The sequence below is a fragment of the Notolabrus celidotus genome, chromosome 10 (genome assembly GCF_009762535.1).
Source record: "Notolabrus celidotus isolate fNotCel1 chromosome 10, fNotCel1.pri, whole genome shotgun sequence".
NCBI lineage: Eukaryota > Metazoa > Chordata > Actinopteri > Labriformes > Labridae > Notolabrus > Notolabrus celidotus.
Window position 1 is genome coordinate 24,854,698 of NC_048281.1, and position 19,351 is coordinate 24,874,048.

Genomic DNA, 19,351 nt, shown 5'->3' on the forward strand with positions numbered 1-19,351 from the left:
ATCACGTTCCTCTGAAAATCGGAGTGTTTGAAATGATGCTGAGCTCTCAGCACTGTTTCAATTAACATGCAAATCAGGTTTCATGGAAGGGTTGTTTTTGTAAAAGATCACGGACACACATGAGAGCAGGTTTTGATGGTTTGAGGTGATACATTCACTTAAAGCGCATCACAATGACAGCATCTTGACTTAAACATAAGAACACAAATATCATCTTATCAAGCTATAATGGCATCTGACTGAAAAGAAAATAATATGATTAATGATGATGATGATGATGATGATAATAATAATGATAATAATAATAATAATAATAATAATAATAATAATAATGCATTTTATTTATAGGCGCCTATCTTGACACTTAAGGTCACCTTACATCATTAAAACAAACAGAGTTTAAATAACAAACAGTAATAAAATACAATTTTAAAGTTTTTAAAGTTTTAAAAGAATACTAAATAAATCAAGCATTACGTATAGTGCTGAAAAATGCAAGTGGTTTGTGGTGAACTTATGAAAAGCCAATTCCAAGTGTGAAATTCTAAGAAAAATATACATTTCCAACAGCTTGCTTCTGTTTACAACACATATCCAAGTTATTGCATTCCTCAATATTTTGCAAGATTTTCGGCACAATGTTAGGAATCCATTTTCACTTCTTATATTGTAATTTTTTTCCTCAATAAAGGAAATTACAGTGGTAGCCTGCATTTTTTTCACACTTTACACCTTGTTTTTTTTTTAACTAAAATTAAATTACGTTGGAGTCTGTTATGAAATTAAAATCCACACGTCTCAAGTAAAAAATATTTAAATTACACATTTAAAAAATAAATAAATCTTGCAGTAACTATTTTTTCCACTAGATGGCAGCATTGCACCTCACACATTTGACCTGTAGTTGTTTGAACACCCTAGATACATTTTTGTTTTTGTATGTTTAGGTTTTTATTGATTTGTTGAGACATTTTCATTCACTCTTTTGGAGCTGGAGCATCTCTTTTTTTCAACTTCATTATTATAATTTTATGATAACAGGTTAGACCCAAAATTTTGTTCAATTGTTTTATTTTTTTTCAAGAGGAAGTTAATTACACATCACTGAAAAAAACCATACTCAGTCCAGGTGTGCAGAGTATCATCTCCATATTTTCATAAGGTGATTTGTGTCATATAAGAAAGCGGGTATATTTTCACTTTTCACACAACACGCTCTGTTACATTCACTCACTCAGCACGCAGCCAGAGATTATTTTCATGGGCATGCTTGTCTAAATTGGCATCATGCCCATGTGTTGAACATGCCCATCAAACGAGTTCCACTCCACCGGCCTGGCACATGCATGCTCGTCACGTTCAGTGGCACCCACACAACAAGCTTGCTGCTGAGAGAATTCATTTCCCCGACCATTATTCCACAGATGTTTGCTTTAATTCCTTCCTGATGGAGAGACTTTGGCAGCCCATCATTTACCAAAAAAGCTAATCAGAGGAGAGGAGAATAAAAAGACACACAGGCAGTAATACCGTCTGCTTTAACATTTTAATGCATTGACACTTACATAAACTACCGTTAAAACCATCTTAAACACACTTGTTTGGTCAAGCGTCCTGCAGTAGAAGTTGTGAGTTTTCACTTTGAGTTAGGCAGTGTTGTTAATCAGTGTTGGACTGTACTGTTTAACCAATCCCTGCAATGTGAAAATAATTAACGCCACAGAGCCGGGACTGATAATGTGAAACCCACAGTGCAATAGTTGCAGATAAAAACTTCACTGCTTGAATCGCTGCAGGTTTGTGTGTGTGTTTGTGTGTTTGTGTGTATATGTGAGACTCTGAGACACAAACAAGCAGCATTGAGGAGGGATTACCAAGCAATAATTGCTTTATGTAAAGTGCCTCTGAACAGGGTTTTAGGAGCAATTATGAGCTATAATGTCATCTGCTTTTTTATTGGAGGAGGTAATGACATGCTTAATGTTTAACTGCAACATTTAGTGATGCAAGAAACAATACTCTTATTTGGAATAACACTGAGTTAAATAAACACAAGCACAAGACTTCATATTGGCTCCATTGTTTGGAGTTTGTGTTTCTTCAGGTTACTGTAACATCATAAGCTCATACCTTCAGATCCCTGCATTAATATTCAGAGAGGACACCTCAGCGTCGTGTGATGACAAAACCTCTTTAAAGAGCTTTTTTATCCCCCAATTCCAGCCTTATCTCCCATCTTTACATCGCTAAGCTTTCAGGGATCACACTGCAATCCCACAAGCTTAGATTCTGCCTCCACTTTTAGCACAGAACTTGGGTTCCTGCTGCTCAGAAGGAATCCATCTTTTTAAACTAGTATAGATAGAGGAGTACAGTGGGACATTTTTCCACCTCTATGTAACGTAACCGTGCTAGACCAGAGCATTCTGGATTTTTTCTCTTTTGTGTCAGCATCATGTGTTCAACATGCAGACAGCAGCTGGTATTGGTGACAAGTTTCTGTGTAGTTTTATCTTTAGAAAAATTTATTTCAATGACGCTGACAAGCTCTGTAAAGCTGTATTTGCACGTGCACAAAACTCCTACAAATGTCCCAACATTTGCAGGGTGGGCTGCATGTGTGAACGCAAAAATGAACTCATGCCGTGTTATTTCTCCAAGAAGTTGGGGGGAACTGATGTAAGAACGCAGAAGGAATACTTTGCAGGGAAGTGGGCCGGGGTTGGTGTTGATAACATGATGCGAGTGGTGCAAACCCAGACAAGCCACATGTAACAGGACAAATATAAACATCTGAGGTCAAAGAGGGAGAATCATTTTCAAGATGGGAAGAGCCAAGATGTCTGTATATAACTGGAAAAAAACACTATCATAGTGTAGGTCTGTTGCTTGTCCACCGTGATGTAAACGTTATACTGTGGATTTTGCAGCGGGCTGTTGATGTCATACCGTTATCCGAGACTCCCTTTGCCTGCTCGGAAAGACTTCACACTGTGAGAGACACTTGAACAAGCAATTTTGGTAAATTCGAAGGCAAAACTCCTTTTAAATTCAGGGAAATTTCAGAAGTGCATTTGAGAAGAGGCTTTTGCTACTCCAACGCAAATTTTAACAGTCCTTCGTAAGTTTTCTGTTAGACCTCTTTCTCCTTTTGTTTAGTTTTTTTCCCATTCATTTTTATGGAATAAGTACTGCAGAAAGGCTTTAAAAAAAGAGAGAACTGGGATGACGTCAGCAGAGGGCTGAGGGGTCAAACTCAAGACCACAGCAGGGAAAGTAGAGTCTGTAACTGCGATCCTTATTCACATTTTGCTGTATCATCGATTTTTCGTGCAAACAGTTTCTGAAGAAGTCATCTTTTACTAAAGCTGAGAAAAATTGCTCATCTTATCTATTTTTGAGTCTGCCAGAATTATTCTTGAGAGTTTTCTCTTCCTAATAACTCCCCATCTCCATTTTCAAGGAATTTATGTTAAGGTGGAAATTAAGGGAACTGAATCAACACAGCCTTTTGATAGATTGTGTTCTCATTTATGTTATGTATCTATTTTTTGTAGGCCCAATGAATAGGTGCAGAAACATCTAAATGTCCACTTCATACATCTTTGCCCCTTCAGCTTGTTAAGAGTTTGAAAATGTACCCAGAATGACGACTGCTGACGTGTAAAGGAATAACCCATTCTTACCTGCAGACGGCTATTTATAACCCACAAGGCCGGAGTTTATCCTTAATCCTGCCATTGTTTAACAAAGACACACACGCACACACTAACACACACCACACAAACACACACACACAAGCGAAAGAAACACACTCTCACTGTAATTCCAAGTGCAACATTTCCAGTAGTGTATTAACTCAAAAGTTTGTGTATTTGCTGTCAACCGACCTTTGACCTCCCTCCAAGTCTCTCCTCCTATTTTCGTCTCTTTCCACCGCTCTTTTTTATAATCAATGACATGTCTGATTCCTAACGTCAGCTCATGTGTGCGTATGTTCCTGCCTGTATGGTATTGCGTGTCACGTATGTATGGCTCGCATACAGAAAGAGGAAACCCTTTTTTTTATAGCCTGCCTATCTGCCAAACCCATCATCTGTGGCAAAAGATCCGCCGCCTCCTGTCCCTCCGTCTCGCTATCACCTTGGCAACCGCTGCCGAGGTGAACTGCCAGCTGGGATAGCCGACCTCTGTTGGCCACGATCCACAGAGCTGCAGTCCATCCATAGCTTCGCCACAGGATGGATGGATGTGAGTGGACTGGTAGGCAGAATAACACACAGTAAATGTAGAGGCAAACTTTGTGAACAGACGTGTGTGTTAGTTTGAAGAGCGCTGACAAAACTAAGGACAAATGACTTGAAAAGTGGGAAATGTAGCAGATTACATGGATTATATATATTTATGTTACAGTAACCATGAAGATTACTGGATGAAGGGGCTTGAGATGCAACTGACAGTTATTTTTATAATTTCTTTCCTGCATTCTCAGATTAATGAGAGTCAAAAACGCCTTTTTACCTCCTTAAATACATTCCACATCTGGCAGTTTTTTTTGGACCTGGATCAGTTCTACAAAACTTAATGAGTTTGTTATCAGTTATGGATCTGAAGTTCATCTTATCATCACATCTAAAGATGTTTTCTTTGTGATGGACATGTACAAGATTAGATTTAAGTGTTGCCATTTGATGCAGTGTACCCGAGTTAACTTAAAGCTGCAGTGAGGAACTTTTAGTGTGTGTTAATTTTGGTGCCCTCTTTGGGTAAAGATGTGCATCTAATAGCTTTGCTGATTTTATCTTACATGGTATTATTTCCAACAAAAACTCTTGCCCTGCTCTCTGTTAACACCTGAAAGTGTCGCTTAGTGTGAATAATTGCTATTTAAAGGCACAAAAAAAGGCTGTTTCTTCAGTGTGCTGTCAATCACCTTGTTTGACACCTACAGCTGTTTCAGGCATTCAAAATTAAGGTATAGAAATGTGCAATGTGGTTGTTGATGGTTTTGTACGCTTTTGATGGTCATAGAGAGGCATCACTATCAATTTCAATCTGTTTCACAACAAGTGCAAAAACTTCTCATTGTTGCTTTAAAGCAAATTAACATTTGCAGCCCTTTGCAGATCACAGTTAATACAACACATAGCTATAAAACAGCACTGGATAAACAGGACATCCACAGATAAGTTAATTCCAACACACAGACACATTCACACCAGCAACAAGGATATGTTTAAAGTTTAAAGCAGTGATATCAAATCAGTGGATACAGAGTTCAGTTTCTTTTAGCAGAGTTTCAGTTTGATTGTAAAGCTGCACATCTGTATGTATCATCCACCCAGGCGCTCCACTGAGTTGTGGCTTTCACAGATGAAGCTGACCGACCAAAGGCAGTGCGGCAAAAGAGTTCAGAACAATCTCGTATTAAAGATATCCTCTGCAATTTTATGGAGTGGGCAAACTGATGATTAGGAGGTGTGGCCAAATTATTTAAAATCTTTTGCATATGACACACAATTGAAAGTAACCTAAAATTCTCAAAGCCAAAAAGATGATGTTTCTCTGGTATCCTACAGTGATGACATTGCAGAGATTTTTGGTCAAGAAGTTTAGAGACTCTAAAAGTTTTGACTGTTTCTTCAGATTGTGCCCAAAAATCTAGGACATGCAAAACTGCAAAATTTGACATTTTTGCTCAGAAAGTGACTCTAACAACTGATCAATTATTATATTTTTCTCCTTTTGATTTACCAGAGTCATCGGGGCTCTGGAAACTGCTGCTATCAGGTAAGCTGAGGTAGAAAAACTAAATATCTTCATAATAAGACTTTAATTGAGGCCTTTACAAAAAAAAATTGGCTACTCATGTCTATGCCCTTTTATTTATCTGAACATATCAAAAATATGCTTTAAACACACTTAAAACTTTTTTGAATTTGAGGATTTTCATCAAAAAGCATGATAACACATTATATATTTTACTGTTAAGTTGCCCATGTGTGTGCCTGCCTGCATGTGAGTGTGTGTGTGTGTTTGTGTAAATAACAATGGTAAGCTCAGATATCTTAACACAACTCTTTCTTTTTTGGTCATATTTATTAAATAATTATACTATTCCATGAAAATAAACACAGTGGGAAGAAAATAAATAGTCCAAATCATCACACAGGAATACACAGCAGAATAACTTGTACATGATAAAGTCTAGGGAGTTTGTTCTAGTTTAAAAAAATAAGTTTCCTATGCAGGAAAACAAAAAAGTGGAAAAGTTTTAAATGTTCTTTGATTATGTTAAACTGTGTCACCACAGAAATCCACTGACACACAACACAAAGTGAGAAACATGTTTAAAGGAAGGGAAATTATTGCTCATTTAAAACAGCTTAATGCTTTAAATCAGTGTTTTTCTTTTATCTAAGAACACCCCAGCCTTGGGACAGCAAATCATCCAGGAAGTCAATGGAGTTTTAACGTTACAGATAAATGGAACTTTTATCGTCAGAACTTTTTGACGTGTGAATGATCAAATATCTCACCTCGTGTGGTAATCAAACAGAGCCTTTAGGAGACAAACAATTATTCTTTAAGTCCTATTTCAGTTCAGTTGTTCATTTATGGTCCCCAAGGCTGTTTTATAGTGCAGAAAAATACCCGGTGATGCATGAAGCAGACACAGGTCCTGCAGACACAGGTCCTGCTCTGAAATGGATACACAACATTATCGTGGGTCAAAGGACAAGTGGGTCTGTAAGAAAAGTTAATCAACTATCAGATTTTTTTTTTTTAGGAAACATGAAATATTTTGTATTCAAACACTTGCAGTCAGATTTCTTTTCACGTGTCACTGTACATCCTCTTGCAGTCTATGGAGGGTGACGGGGTGTCAGGTCCCATGCTGCCCACCTGTGAGTACGCGTCCTCCGGGGTGCGCGGCAGTCCAGGCGGCGTCATGCGCTTCTCTTTTTGCCTGCGGTTGCAGAACCAAACCCGGACCACTTCCTTCTCCAACTGCAGAGTGTCCGCCAACGAGTTGATCTCCTGTGCGGCGGGTTTGGGACACTTGAGGAAGTGGCTCTCCAGCGCGCCTTTTACGCTCACCTCGATGGAGGTGCGCTTTTTCCTTTTTCTGCCCTGCGTGGCGATCTTGTCGATGCTGGTCGGGCTCCCCGTGGTGGAGTCGGCCTCCTCCAGCCATTTGTTGAGCAGAGGCTTCAGCTTACACATGTTCTTGAAGCTGAGCTGCAGCGCTTCGAACCTGCAGATGGTGGTCTGAGAGAACACGTTGCCGTACAGCGTGCCCAGAGCTAAACCCACGTCCGCCTGCGTGAAACCCAGCTTGATGCGTCGCTGCTTGAACTGTTTGGCGAAATGTTCCAGGTCATCAGAGGTCGGGGTGTCTTCGTCTGAGTGCGCGTCGTGGCTCACACCGTGGTGCTGGTGATGGTGCGCGTGATGATCATGATGGTGGTGGTGATGATGGTGGCTGCTGTGGTCCAGCTCCGGGGATTCCCCGCGCACCAGCCCTGCATGCATGAGACTCTGGCCGGTGTGCGCGCTGAGCATCCCGTTGACAGTGAACCCTCCGGGCTGAGAGTAAATCAGAGATTGCTGCTGTTGCTGATGCTGCTGCCCCTCACTGATGCTGATGTGCGTAGAGGAGCCTCCCCAACTTCCCGCGTGCGCCTGATGATTTCCTAGATGTGGGGATCTGTGGTGCAGAGAGGAGCCTGGGTGGAGGTCCTCTCTGTTTCTCTTGACGTCCTGTGGCTGGGAGCTGGGGGGCCACGGGGAGCCAGCCTCGGCTGCAGCCACTGCAGCTGCGGCTGCTGCGGCTGCCGCGTGAGGCAACGATGTAACCCACTGGTGGGCATGGCTCAGCATGTGGCCACCGTTGCTCCCCACCATGGCACCCTGCATAAAGTCACTCTGCACCATCTTGACTGAAGGGTCTCCTCTGTAACCTGAAGACACCGTGGTGACAGCGGGGCTGCCCGGCTGCATGCCGCCTCCTCTCCGGTCAGAGTGAAGGACCGGGCCGGATAAAATCCTGCTGCTGGCGAGGTATGGGCTCGAAGTTGCTGTTGCCATGTCCCAAAGCATCAATGTGATGGTGTATTTCTTTCTTCTGAAGTCTCAGTTTATTCTAATCCATCGGTAAATTCAGTCTCAGCATGAGCGACAAAAGTAGCTTTAAAAAAGTGATGCGAAATCACTCTAGAGAGTCAAAAAGAAGTTCTGCACATGCAAAGAAGTGTTTGATAAATACACTTTATGTAATTCCTGTGTAAAGAAAACACAATAGTGCTCCAAACTTTTTGCTGTCCCGGGAGCTCCGCTGTGCGTAATCCACCAACCTGGTAATATAGGAAACACCGTCTCCAGTCCAAACAAAGCAGCCTTGAAATCGCTCCCAGAAGACCCGTTTCTCTGATGCAGACGCTTAATAAAAGCGATTCAATTTTAAAGACATAAACTTTAAAGCCTTATTGGTTCTCCAGTTTTCGTTTACTCCATCTGCTCTATCCGATGCGTCCTCCACGGAGCGAGGGAGACGAGCATGTGTGTTTACGTTGTGCCAAAGCTGCGTATTCCTTTCCCATCTCCATCCAATTAGAGTAGAAAGGCGCTGCAGAGCTCCCGCTGATTGGACGCACGGACAGAGAGGAGTGTGTGCTTTTCATTCGAGCCTCGGGTGAATAAAAGTTATAGGTGCAGGGAAAAAAGCAACAAAGAGCTAAAATATTCAGAATTCAAAAAAAAAAAGAAAAAGACGCAGAGCAGTGCATGTGTCTTTGCGGACGCGCAAAGTGAATTATATTGAGAGACATGGTAAGACATTCTGTAACAAAACAAAACGTCCTCCATAGTATATAAAACGAATAAGAAGTGACGAAGAGTATGAACGCTTATTATTAATATCCAATCTTTTAAACAAATTACGATCTCATCTACCGAAAAACGTGATACAAAACTCAAAGAATACGTCCCATAGGTGGTTGTATACTATCTCTTTGAACTTAACACAGCAACTGAGGCCTATGTCAAGGAGTATTCTTTGGGTACATAGGAGGATTGTACGCGTCATGCATCTTAATGCGCTCTGCTTTTCTCATGGTAAAGGAAAGGCCACAGTGGCGTGACGCACAGCTACAACGCGCGCTACACCAGTGAGCACAAAAACCGGTCAGCACTTCGATATTTACATCCTCAGAAAACAGGCTGGTTTTGGTGGGACCTTTTAATGCTGGTCAGATTATGGATCGTATGTTAAATAAACGTGTCTTTGGGAGCTTTCGCCTCGGATTTCAAGGCCTTCAGAGAGTAAAACATCGACTGAAACGCAGGAAGTTTTGTGAGCAGAAGAGAGACCAGGTGCAGCCTTATAAATGTGCTAATTTATGTTTTTCAGCGGATTTGTCTTGGATCGTTTCCAAAAGGTAAAAGATAAATGGTCAGACGAAAATGTGTTTGCCCAATCTGCAAGTGAAACAGACTTTTAATACAGCATTCAAATACACCTCCACCTCCACTGAGTTCAAAGCTATGTTTATCCAAAGTTTGAACAAGAAACGCAGTTTTGTAGAAATAAGAATATGCTTTATGATTCGTCAGCAAAGTTTTTTTTTTTTCTCCTGGATCTCTTTTGTAATTAAGCTGTGCTGAGGCTCTTAAAAAGCAGATGACAGCCTCAGCTAAAGTTAGTTTTTCATTCATTTCATTGAGTAATGCAGATACAATTTATCAAAACACAGTTGATGAACTTTGAAATAAACATGCTCTCAAGTTTAGATGGAAAATGACGCACAGGGAAACAATTCAACCCAACTACTGTCAGACAAAACCAGTTTCACAGCACAATACTCTGTGTGCAGTTAAAGAACACACAGAAATTCAGCTGTATCACTTTTTAATGATTAAAATTGTACAAAAAATAACAGTAGGATTTTACGTAGCTTGAAAAATACCCAAAGATTCAAGTAGTACATTTATTTTACCAGGCTGTTTAATGTCTCTATGGCTGATTTGTTCTCCTCTAACACTTGATGAAAATAAATGTGAACTAGTTATTAATCACAGGGTTTTAAAATAACTAGCTCTATAGTTAGCAAGCATTTAAAAGCAGGGTAACTTTGAGTGCACTGCAAAAGATGCAAGTTTCAAACTATAAGTCTATTTTTACGTTTACTTATATGTTTCAGTCTTTACTTCCAGCACAACTCTAATTTTCTTTGTGCTTCTAAGGATTTGTATTTTATTCTAAATGTTGTATCAATGAATGAACGTGAGCACCAAAGTGAGAAGACTTCATCAGCGTTGAGTTTGTACTGTGAATTGTTTCATTGATGTATCTCTGCAGTTGGCTCAGTGTCGATGAAACTAGAGATGTACTTTCTCCCTTCCAGCTCTGCAGCAGTTCTAGAATGAAGTGTTGTATCCTCTTGTACAGCCACATTTAATTGTATGTATATCCACAATATATATAAGATATAAACATGTAGTATATATCTGCAACTAGTCTGCATTAACTTTCCATAACATTATTTAAAGGCTCTTAGGTCACCATTTTTAAACCTCACATTCAGTGGTGCAGACTAATTGTACTGATGTTGTATCAGTGCTGGGAAGTAGAACATTTAAAATAAAGTATAGAATAGAAACTAACTTCTCCGTCTTCTTCATGTAAGCAAAGTTGATATTTGTCTTTGACTTGCGTTTGCACGAATATGCAATCATAAACACAAGGTAACAACTCAATGCGACACATTTTAAAGCAATAAAAACATGTTTAAAATACAACATAATCCTAACAAAACAGATGCAATAAAATAAAAGAAAAGAAGAGTACCAGGTTATTAAAGCAGGGGTACCACCACCTGGGATTTGGCCCCATTAAAATGATCACATTTGGCCCTGCCAGTCAGTAACGCAAGCATTCTAGTATTTTTCAAGGCATCTGACAGTCGTGCACCCTTAGAATGTGTCCCACCATTTGCTCCCTCATATGGCGCCCTGTATTAAAGTTACAGTATTAAGTGCTATGTGTGACGAGGCAGGCTGACCGTACAGTGCATTACTGTTTGAGAATTTTTTTTGGAAACTCTGATAAACATTTTTCATCCATATTTGTCTTTGCACAGGAGACTCTGTGCCTTTGTCCTGAAGGCAAAAGCTGAAAGCAGTGCTTTAATGAACAACTGTGGTCATCTAAAATGTCCTGATACAAGCGTTGAGCTGCCTAACCCTAACCCTCCATGTTGATGTGACGGCCTTTGTAGACCCACAAACTAAAACTTTGAGCAACTTGAACTTTACTAGACTTCACTTTTTCAGCGTGTTACTACTTTCACTCAAATTCAGAAGAAAATACTTTCACCACTCTACAGTGATTTGAGAACTTGAGTATCTTTGCAGATTCCGATAAATAATATTAAATTTAAAATGTACCCTTTTAAACCTTAATAGTAGTTAATATATTTAATTTGTTAAGGGACCATGTGAAATACTAAACATATGTGCATGCATATAGGTCATTTGACCTATTGTACCAGAGTTAGCTTAGAGCTAGGTTACATCTGAAGTCCCTTTGTAGGTCATATATTAATCATCTCATAGCAATAAATCAGCACCGGAAAAAAAAGATGAAAACACAACACTAAAAATAGAAAATATAATAATTTCATGAGCTTTATTGTGATTAGGATGAATTAAGTGAGACTTCTTTTTATCTGCTGTGTCAGTGAAGGAACCTGACTTTGATGCATCAAATTATTTTATTACAATATCCATTATTATGTAAACTGGATACTCTTTAGGTTGAGATGTACCTTTGTACTTAAAGCTCCAGTGATACGTTTTTAACAGGTTGTGAAACAGAGCAAAATATATACTGATGCAGTTTTATGACCTACAATTGCAAACAAGACCAACAGCAACAAGACTGACTGTTTTCATATTGTAGTGTTCAATGTCTAAAGCTGCTTCGAGGGAGTAGGTGTCAGAGCAGACGATTAACATCATGCTGACAAAAAAAGCCTTTCTTTGCATTTTCAACAACAAGAATTCACAACAAGTGACACATTTGACTGTTAAAATACAGCAGGATGATATTGTTTGTCCATCATTACAACCTCAACATGTACAGGCTAAGATAAGCAATGAGATGAGATTTAAATATTTGCCCACAGGGGGTGCCAAAACTCACACAATCTGAAAGTTCCTCACAGGAGCTTTAAAGTGTATTTCACTTTGCTTCAACTTTTAGTAAAAGTTGGAGTGCCTGGTATTTCTGAAGGACATTTCTGTCCTTCATCAATGACTTATTAACATTTGGCATTTGTAGGAAAACAAATATATAGGGATGTACTACCAAGTTTGATTTTAGCCCAAAAGTTATTATAAGGCTTTAGCTGATCAATAACAGAAACATTTCAAGATTTTTTACAAAATAAAAAATAAAATAAGTAAATAAATAAAAGTGACAGTTTATTCCATGGTCTATAAAACTTGTTAATTGATGATCTGTGTTCAGTGAGACGCGGTAAAAACATTGGAACTGTACAAAAACCAGCTCAGTGTTACGAGCCTCGCAGCACAATGTAAGAAACCAGACGAGTCGGGGAATGCAGTAATGTTTTTCATGTGTTGTGCTGGCTGGTCGCAGTGCTGCCTCTCTATTTGTTATTCATGAAGGAAGCTGGGTGAAGAGGCCTTCTTATGATGCACATTTTTCTCCCCGCTCTCTACCCCTCTCTGCTTAAAACGCCCTGACAACTAACTGAAGGATCTGCTGTAGTTATAGTGATACTGCAATGAATCCAGCATAATAAACACAACCCCAACAGCTAATTGACATTATTGTTTCTTCTAGATCCTCATCAAATCATTCACTCAGACACGTCCTCTCCCTCTCTCCCTCTCTCTTTCTTTCTCTCTCTGTCGGTCTTCCTCTCTTTGCCCTCTGTTGAGTCTTCAATATGCAGATCGGTCCATTTCTGCCCCCGGGCTATTTTCTTTGGTAGACTTTTGAAATATGCAAATGCTTCCAACAAAAAAATTGCAAAAGAAGGAAAGAAAAAAAGAAAACCTTCATCTGGGCTCCAGGAGTTTTCCATTCAAAGAAGCAGATGATTTTTGCAGCTTGTTCCTGCTCTTGTTCTTGTTTGTTTTGTCAGTCAGTTACAGTAAAAAATCATAAAACCTAACAGAACTGTTGTTGTTGTTGTTGTTGTTATTGCATTTCCACAACCATGAAGTTTATTCATTTTCTTTTCAGCAAAAAAAAATCTCACTCTGATAAAGTTTGCAGCAATTATCAGTTAATAACAGGTATGCAAATTAACCAATACAACTACTTTTTTAATCAACCTATTATATATAGCAAATCAAAACAAAATTGAAGGTCTACACTTAACTCTTTGTTACATTATTTACTGAGTCCTGACATAAATCCACTGTGAGAAAGCCCTTGACAACATTTAACAGTAGTGGCAAGGATAAACTTCCCTTTAGATGACATATTCTGTAACCTTGTCGCTTGTCTTTTCACTTGGTGTTATGTGGTGTAATATTGTGTTGGATAGGAATTTACACTTTTCCTTTCCTATCTTGTAACATCACCAAACAGTGATTTATCTTTCAGCCGCTTCCTTCATAATGGCAATATTAAATAGTTAGTGGCTCAATGCTAAAATTAGAAGTTGTCTTACTATTGCTGAGTATAAAATATGCAGTTTAACTTGAAATGAGACCTGGTGTCTCTCCAGGTTGTCACCATACAGTACTCTTTTAGTTGATACTGATCACACTTACAGTAGTGAACTGAAAACAAAGACAAACACATTTAGTATAAAAGGAAAACAGCCGCTATTGTTTTTTTAAGTTTTGATTTATCAATATTATGTAGGGGCAGCTTAATGTGTCCAGAACTTGTGTCCAATACACATTTTCCCAAGTAGACTATAAAGTGTCTCCCATAAGATAGTATTGCACCTTAAAGTATAATATATCTTATCATATCCTATCATATCATATATGTATAATATGGAATGGAATGGTAGGGTATGGTATGGTATTGAATCATATCCTGTTGTATTGAGTGTATTGTATGCTACCCTATCTCATCATATCCTATTGATAAGCATGTTATAGTAGGCTGTTTTATGATATTGAATCGTATCGTATATCGTTATTGTAGGGTGCACAATATAAAAGGGTATGGTATCATCTTGGATCATACTTTATCATACCCTATGTCATCATATCATATTCTATTGCTATGCATGGTATGGTAACCTATGTAATTTTATTTTATCGTGTCATGTTGTATCCAAGCGGCAACCTCCGGTGAAACCCATGCAGAAGTGTTATAAACTGCAGTTCATTGAGAATCTGCTTGAGGCTGGCTGCAGAAACACCGGAAATCACATAGACACCAATTTTAAAAAGACGATCTTTGCAGCATTAATAAACATGTTTACAGCCTGGTTCAAAGAACGGCTTGGCTCTACGTAGCTAATCTCTCAATCAGCACACACTGTACAGGGGGTGAATTTTTTTCTAACGTAACAGTTCAGAAAATATTAAGATTACGAGTTTTTGCCCAAATAAGGACATGACTGACTTGACTCCCGGTCGGGAACACATAGCTGTTGGCTAGGAGGCTCAAACTCCGCCCCTTTACGTCACACTCTGCCTAGTTGAGTTCTGCATTTCCAATATGGCTGCCGCCGTCGATTGGCTTTAAAACAGCGCTCAGGAACAGATGGGTGACGTCACGGATACTACTTCCATATTTTATACAGTCTATGGTCGTATCGTATCGTATCCTGTCCAGCTATCCTATCCTCTGTTGAAAGATGAATTTCAAAATAAGTACCCAGTTCTCTGTATGAAGTTATAATCACTGTTTTATCAAGTCCATAATCCAAAACCAGTTGTTAGCTTTAGAGTCTGAGTCTGAGAAATGTATTATACTACCCCAAATTTAAAATCAGGGAGAGCAACCCTGTGGTCTTTTCTGGACTTAGGAAAAGGAACAGTTAAGCGAATCTTGCTGACTACTTCTCTGTGCATTGTAAATATGAGCATAGGCTTTAAAAGCTACAAGACCAGGTATGCTGTCTCTCACAGCTCGTCCATTCTGAGTCGCACACTGTTGTGTTTACTGAGTGAACCGCACTGAACACACTGCTGAGAGAAGACAAACTTCTCTGCGTGCCTTTCATCCCCGCACTCTTTCTATTCCACCTCTTCAGTGTCATCCTGCGGTTCTGATCATGAGCGTGTTTGACCTTCAGCTCTCCCTGAGTCAGAGAGATCCTTCGCAGTGTGAGTCTCTTACCCACAACCCCCTGCTGTGTGCTTAAATCAGAAGCAGGAGGCAGCCGCGGAGAAGAGGAACAGAGAGAGGAGAGACAAAGTGTGTAAGAGAAAGAACAAGAGAGAGAGAGAGAGAAGAAAAAAGGGTCTATGGCGAGGAAATGATCAAAGTACATCCATTTCCAAAGTCCTCATTCACAGAGACGGAGAAATATGAGACCAACACAAACAACATATTCAAATTTAAAGGCAGATCTCTCTGAGGTTTGGCCACATGTCTGAAATCTCTGTGATGTGCTGCTTCAAAATTGCTCTTCAGTCAACAGCGAGTTTAAAGATGAGTCATCAGGCATGAAAAGTTTTCAGGGACAGACATCAATTTCTCAACTGCGCTTGATGTGGTGGAATTACTCGCAGTGAAAGCGAGAGGAAAAAGGAAACGAAGGAGTTGTGTTTACCAGCTGGAACAATAGTCAATTAGAACCCCCTGCTGTGATTTGAACGATGACACCCGACGGACAGATGCACCAGTTAAGCACCGCGGTGGTTCAGCCCATCATGAGTGAGTGGGGGAAAGTTAATGTGTGAAAATTACATTCATTAATCCCAATGGATCAGTTGAAAGGGGCCAAAGTGACAAGAAACAACACGGAGGATACAGCCGGGGAAATGTTACAAAGACTGGTGTGTGTACAGGTGTTTGCAGGTGTGTCCAGGGCCTGAAATTCACCTGTTTCTAAGTATCCGTATTCATTAACATAATGGTGAAAGATTTTCATGGAATGATGGCCTGTTACAAGCAGACGTCTTCCCTGCATATTTATGCTAAGCTAACAGGCCCAGGAAGAAAGGAGAAACATCTGGGCTGTCAGAGAAAAAAAGACAGAGGAAATTGAGAGAGGATGAGAGTCATAGGGTTTGGTGTATTTAGATAAAGTCATAGCTTATGTAAAAAAAAAAAAAAAAAAACAGGCTGCAGAAAATAAGACATGGAAGTTGGATTAGAAAAAAGGAAGTCTATGAGATTTTAATTTCCTTTCAGATTGTACAAAAGCACATGAGCTGAAACAGAAATAAAAAAAGGGCACGCTGCAACTACATTTGTGTCCTCCCACTATAAGGCATCTAATGAGATATGATCCATCCTCTCTCTCTCTCTCTCTCTCTCTCTCTCTCTCTCTCTCTCTCTCTCTCTCTCTCTCTCTCTCTCTCTCTCTCTCTCTCTCTCTCTCTCTCTAAAAGTCCCTCTCCATCCTCTGATTTCAGCTGCAAACAGTATGACAGAGAAATTTAGTCAGGAAATACCTGCAGCTCTGCAGCCTGTGGCTCCGGACAACTGCAGCCCTGTACCCAGTCCCGGTCCTGAGCCAAGGCAAACAGCGGGAGTCCCTGAAGGGGTTGGTCTGGCTCAGTCTGGCCGGCTCTGCGTCTTTCATGAATGGACAGATTTCTGTATGAAGCTGCACGTTCTTATAAAGGCTCTCTGTAGTTCAGATGATTTCTTAGGTGGCTTTGGAGGGAGAGAGGGAAGTATCACACATTGAAATATTAAGTGATTTCTGATACAAGTGGGTGAATGCTCTGTGGTGTTTTTATACATTAATTTGGCCTGTTACTCTGTGTTCCAGAAGATTATAACTGCATGTATATAAGTCAGTCCCTCCAGGGTTTTGCAGTTTTTTTTTCTGGGATGTTGCCGCCCAAACTACTTAAAAGAAGCAGCCCTGTAAGAGTTGCCATGTTTTGAGGCTTTTTTTTCTTCTGTCCACTGAGTAACCAACAGAAACACTCCATTATCAAAGACATACATTGGCCACTTGAGCTGTTTATCTCATAATGTCGCTTTCCATAAACTTCAGTGTTAAGACAGAAAATAAAATGCATAAAAACAGTATGAAGTGCTTCTGGAACGGTTAACATGCTCTCACATTACACTTCAGTGTTTAGTCAAGTCACCAAACATCAAGTCCACGTTGAATCTGAAGTCCAGTTTTCTTGTCAGAGTTGAATCTGAGCCACCAAAGAAGAATCTGAGTCAAGTCCTCATTATTTATATCACTTACAATGAGGAGAACAGCTGTTTCACTCACACTATTCACTGTATGAACCCCTTCTGACCTTTTGGATGAGAAGAAAACACATTGACATTAGATTCTGACTGATCCTGTCGGCATGTCTGGAAATGTATGATATAATCAATGATGTTACAGTGCTGTGTGTCTTGTGTAAATGCACACTGCACTTCTCTAAAAGAGACCGACTCATTGATTCTGCTGCGGTGTGATCACTGCACGTTTCCAATAACCTCAAAAATGCCTGCAACCAACCTGCTATTAGTCATGATTTTAACTTGCCAAACATATTGGCTTCAGCAGTTGAGTCATTTTAGTTGCTAACATTACTGTTAGCTTGTAAACAGCAACGTTATCAAGGGTCCGAGCAAGTTTAGCATCTCTGACTTTTCTGGGTGCATCCTGGACAGCTGCCTGTTAAAGTTTGAGTGTTTATTTTATTTGATTGTTCTTTTACATATTAAACATGTCACATTTCTCTTGCTGCATTTACTTAAAAATTGGCCTAGAGGTTAAGGCGTGCGCACCGTGTGCAGAGGCTCTAGTCCTTATTGCAGTGGTCACTAGTTTGACTCCCGACCTGGACTATTTGCTGCATGTCTTCCCCAACTCTCTGGTCCCTAGATTTCCTGTTTCCCTTTTGCTGTCCTATCCAATAAAGGTAAAAAATAAAACTCAAAATATAGCTTGAAAGCAAAACGTGATTCGTTTCACCTCTTAAGGCATCCTGGTGGGAACTGTTGTTAAACGAGACAACACGAAACTCGAAACTGAATAAATGATTAAGGCTTTATATTATTTTTAAAAGTAGCATAAACAATAAAACGGTCTCTGAACAATAAATAAGTCTAAGTCCTCCTCTGCATGCCCACACAGTGGCGTGTCCAGAGAGGTGGCCAAGGGTAGCACTGGCACCCCTTAAAATCCAATTGGCCACCCCAAAATCCTAAACTATGATTGGCTGTTTGCCTTGTCAGAGGTGGGGTTTCTGTTAAAATCTATAATTTGGGATGAGTTAAAAGGCTGACAGTAGATTTCTTTATTAGTGCCCTCAAATGTAACTTTGAAAAAACATCTATTTTAAGTCCTTAAATAATTAAGCTTAGAAGATTTATGCCACTTTGTCATGTTTTTTTTTAAGTCAAAAGGAATATAACAACTGTTTAATACTTTAATGAAAGTAGGTTGTGAAGACAGAAAGGGTAAATGTTATTTAATTGTAAATGCACTGGCCACCCCTGCCTATGTAAGAGCCTCAGTTGGGCCACCCCTGTCAAAAAGTTCTGGACATGCCCCTGTGCCCACAGTCCTAATACAATCAATACTTGAGTCCAATTCCAGGTCCTGGACCTGAGACCCTCAACACTGTTACAAAGCAATCAAATTGTGCAGGTGAGAATCTATCTTTGTGATATTACCTACTACTTGTTATAGTTTCTGCTAGATGTGTCACAACTATTTTACTACACACATCAGTGACAAATCTTGTAGTTCATTGAAAGTCAGAAGCAAAGCCTCTGATTGGTCAGTTGATTCAATCAGAGGTATAGCTAATCGAGCAGCCAGCTTTTTTCAAAGACTGAAAAATAAAAGTAAATAATAACATGAAGACTCTGAGTGATGGATTTATCATGTTGGAGATTAGTCAGGTACTGAAAGAGACACAAAACCTTTTGATTTTTTGGGGAATATTTAAGAGACTCAAGTTTAGTGATGTATGCCGACAGTGCAGGACAAACAGGCTGATCGGTCAAACATGCAGAAAATTGGCAGCGATCGGACAAAATTGCAAGGTCAAGCAGAATGCACCAGGATTGGTTAAATTTGCATAATTGTTGTGATTGCAACATTGAGACTTCCTGCCGGTATTACAAATTAAAAGCACTTGTAAATCAATGGTTATTTAAATTATGAATGATCATAGTATAGCCATAAACGACCTCCTTTGTCTTGTATTT

The 19,351-nt window shown here is 39.6% G+C and overlaps 1 protein-coding gene across 1 annotated transcript; it reads right to left on the reverse strand.

Moving 5' to 3' along the window:
- Positions 1 to 6,096: 6,096 nt before the first annotated feature.
- Positions 6,097 to 9,154, reverse strand: pou3f3a (POU class 3 homeobox 3a). Its single transcript, XM_034693878.1, has one exon. The coding sequence runs from the start codon at positions 8,101 to 8,103 to the stop codon at positions 6,838 to 6,840; it is 1,266 nt and encodes a 421-aa protein (XP_034549769.1). The 5' UTR covers positions 8,104 to 9,154; the 3' UTR covers positions 6,097 to 6,837.
- Between the last annotated feature and the right edge of the window lie 10,197 nt (positions 9,155 to 19,351).

Bases quoted from the DNA above. Each gene is read 5' to 3' on its own strand.
- pou3f3a (XM_034693878.1), bottom strand. From the start codon at position 8,103: ATGCTTTGGGACATGGCAACAGCAACTTCGAGCCCATACCTCGCCAGC.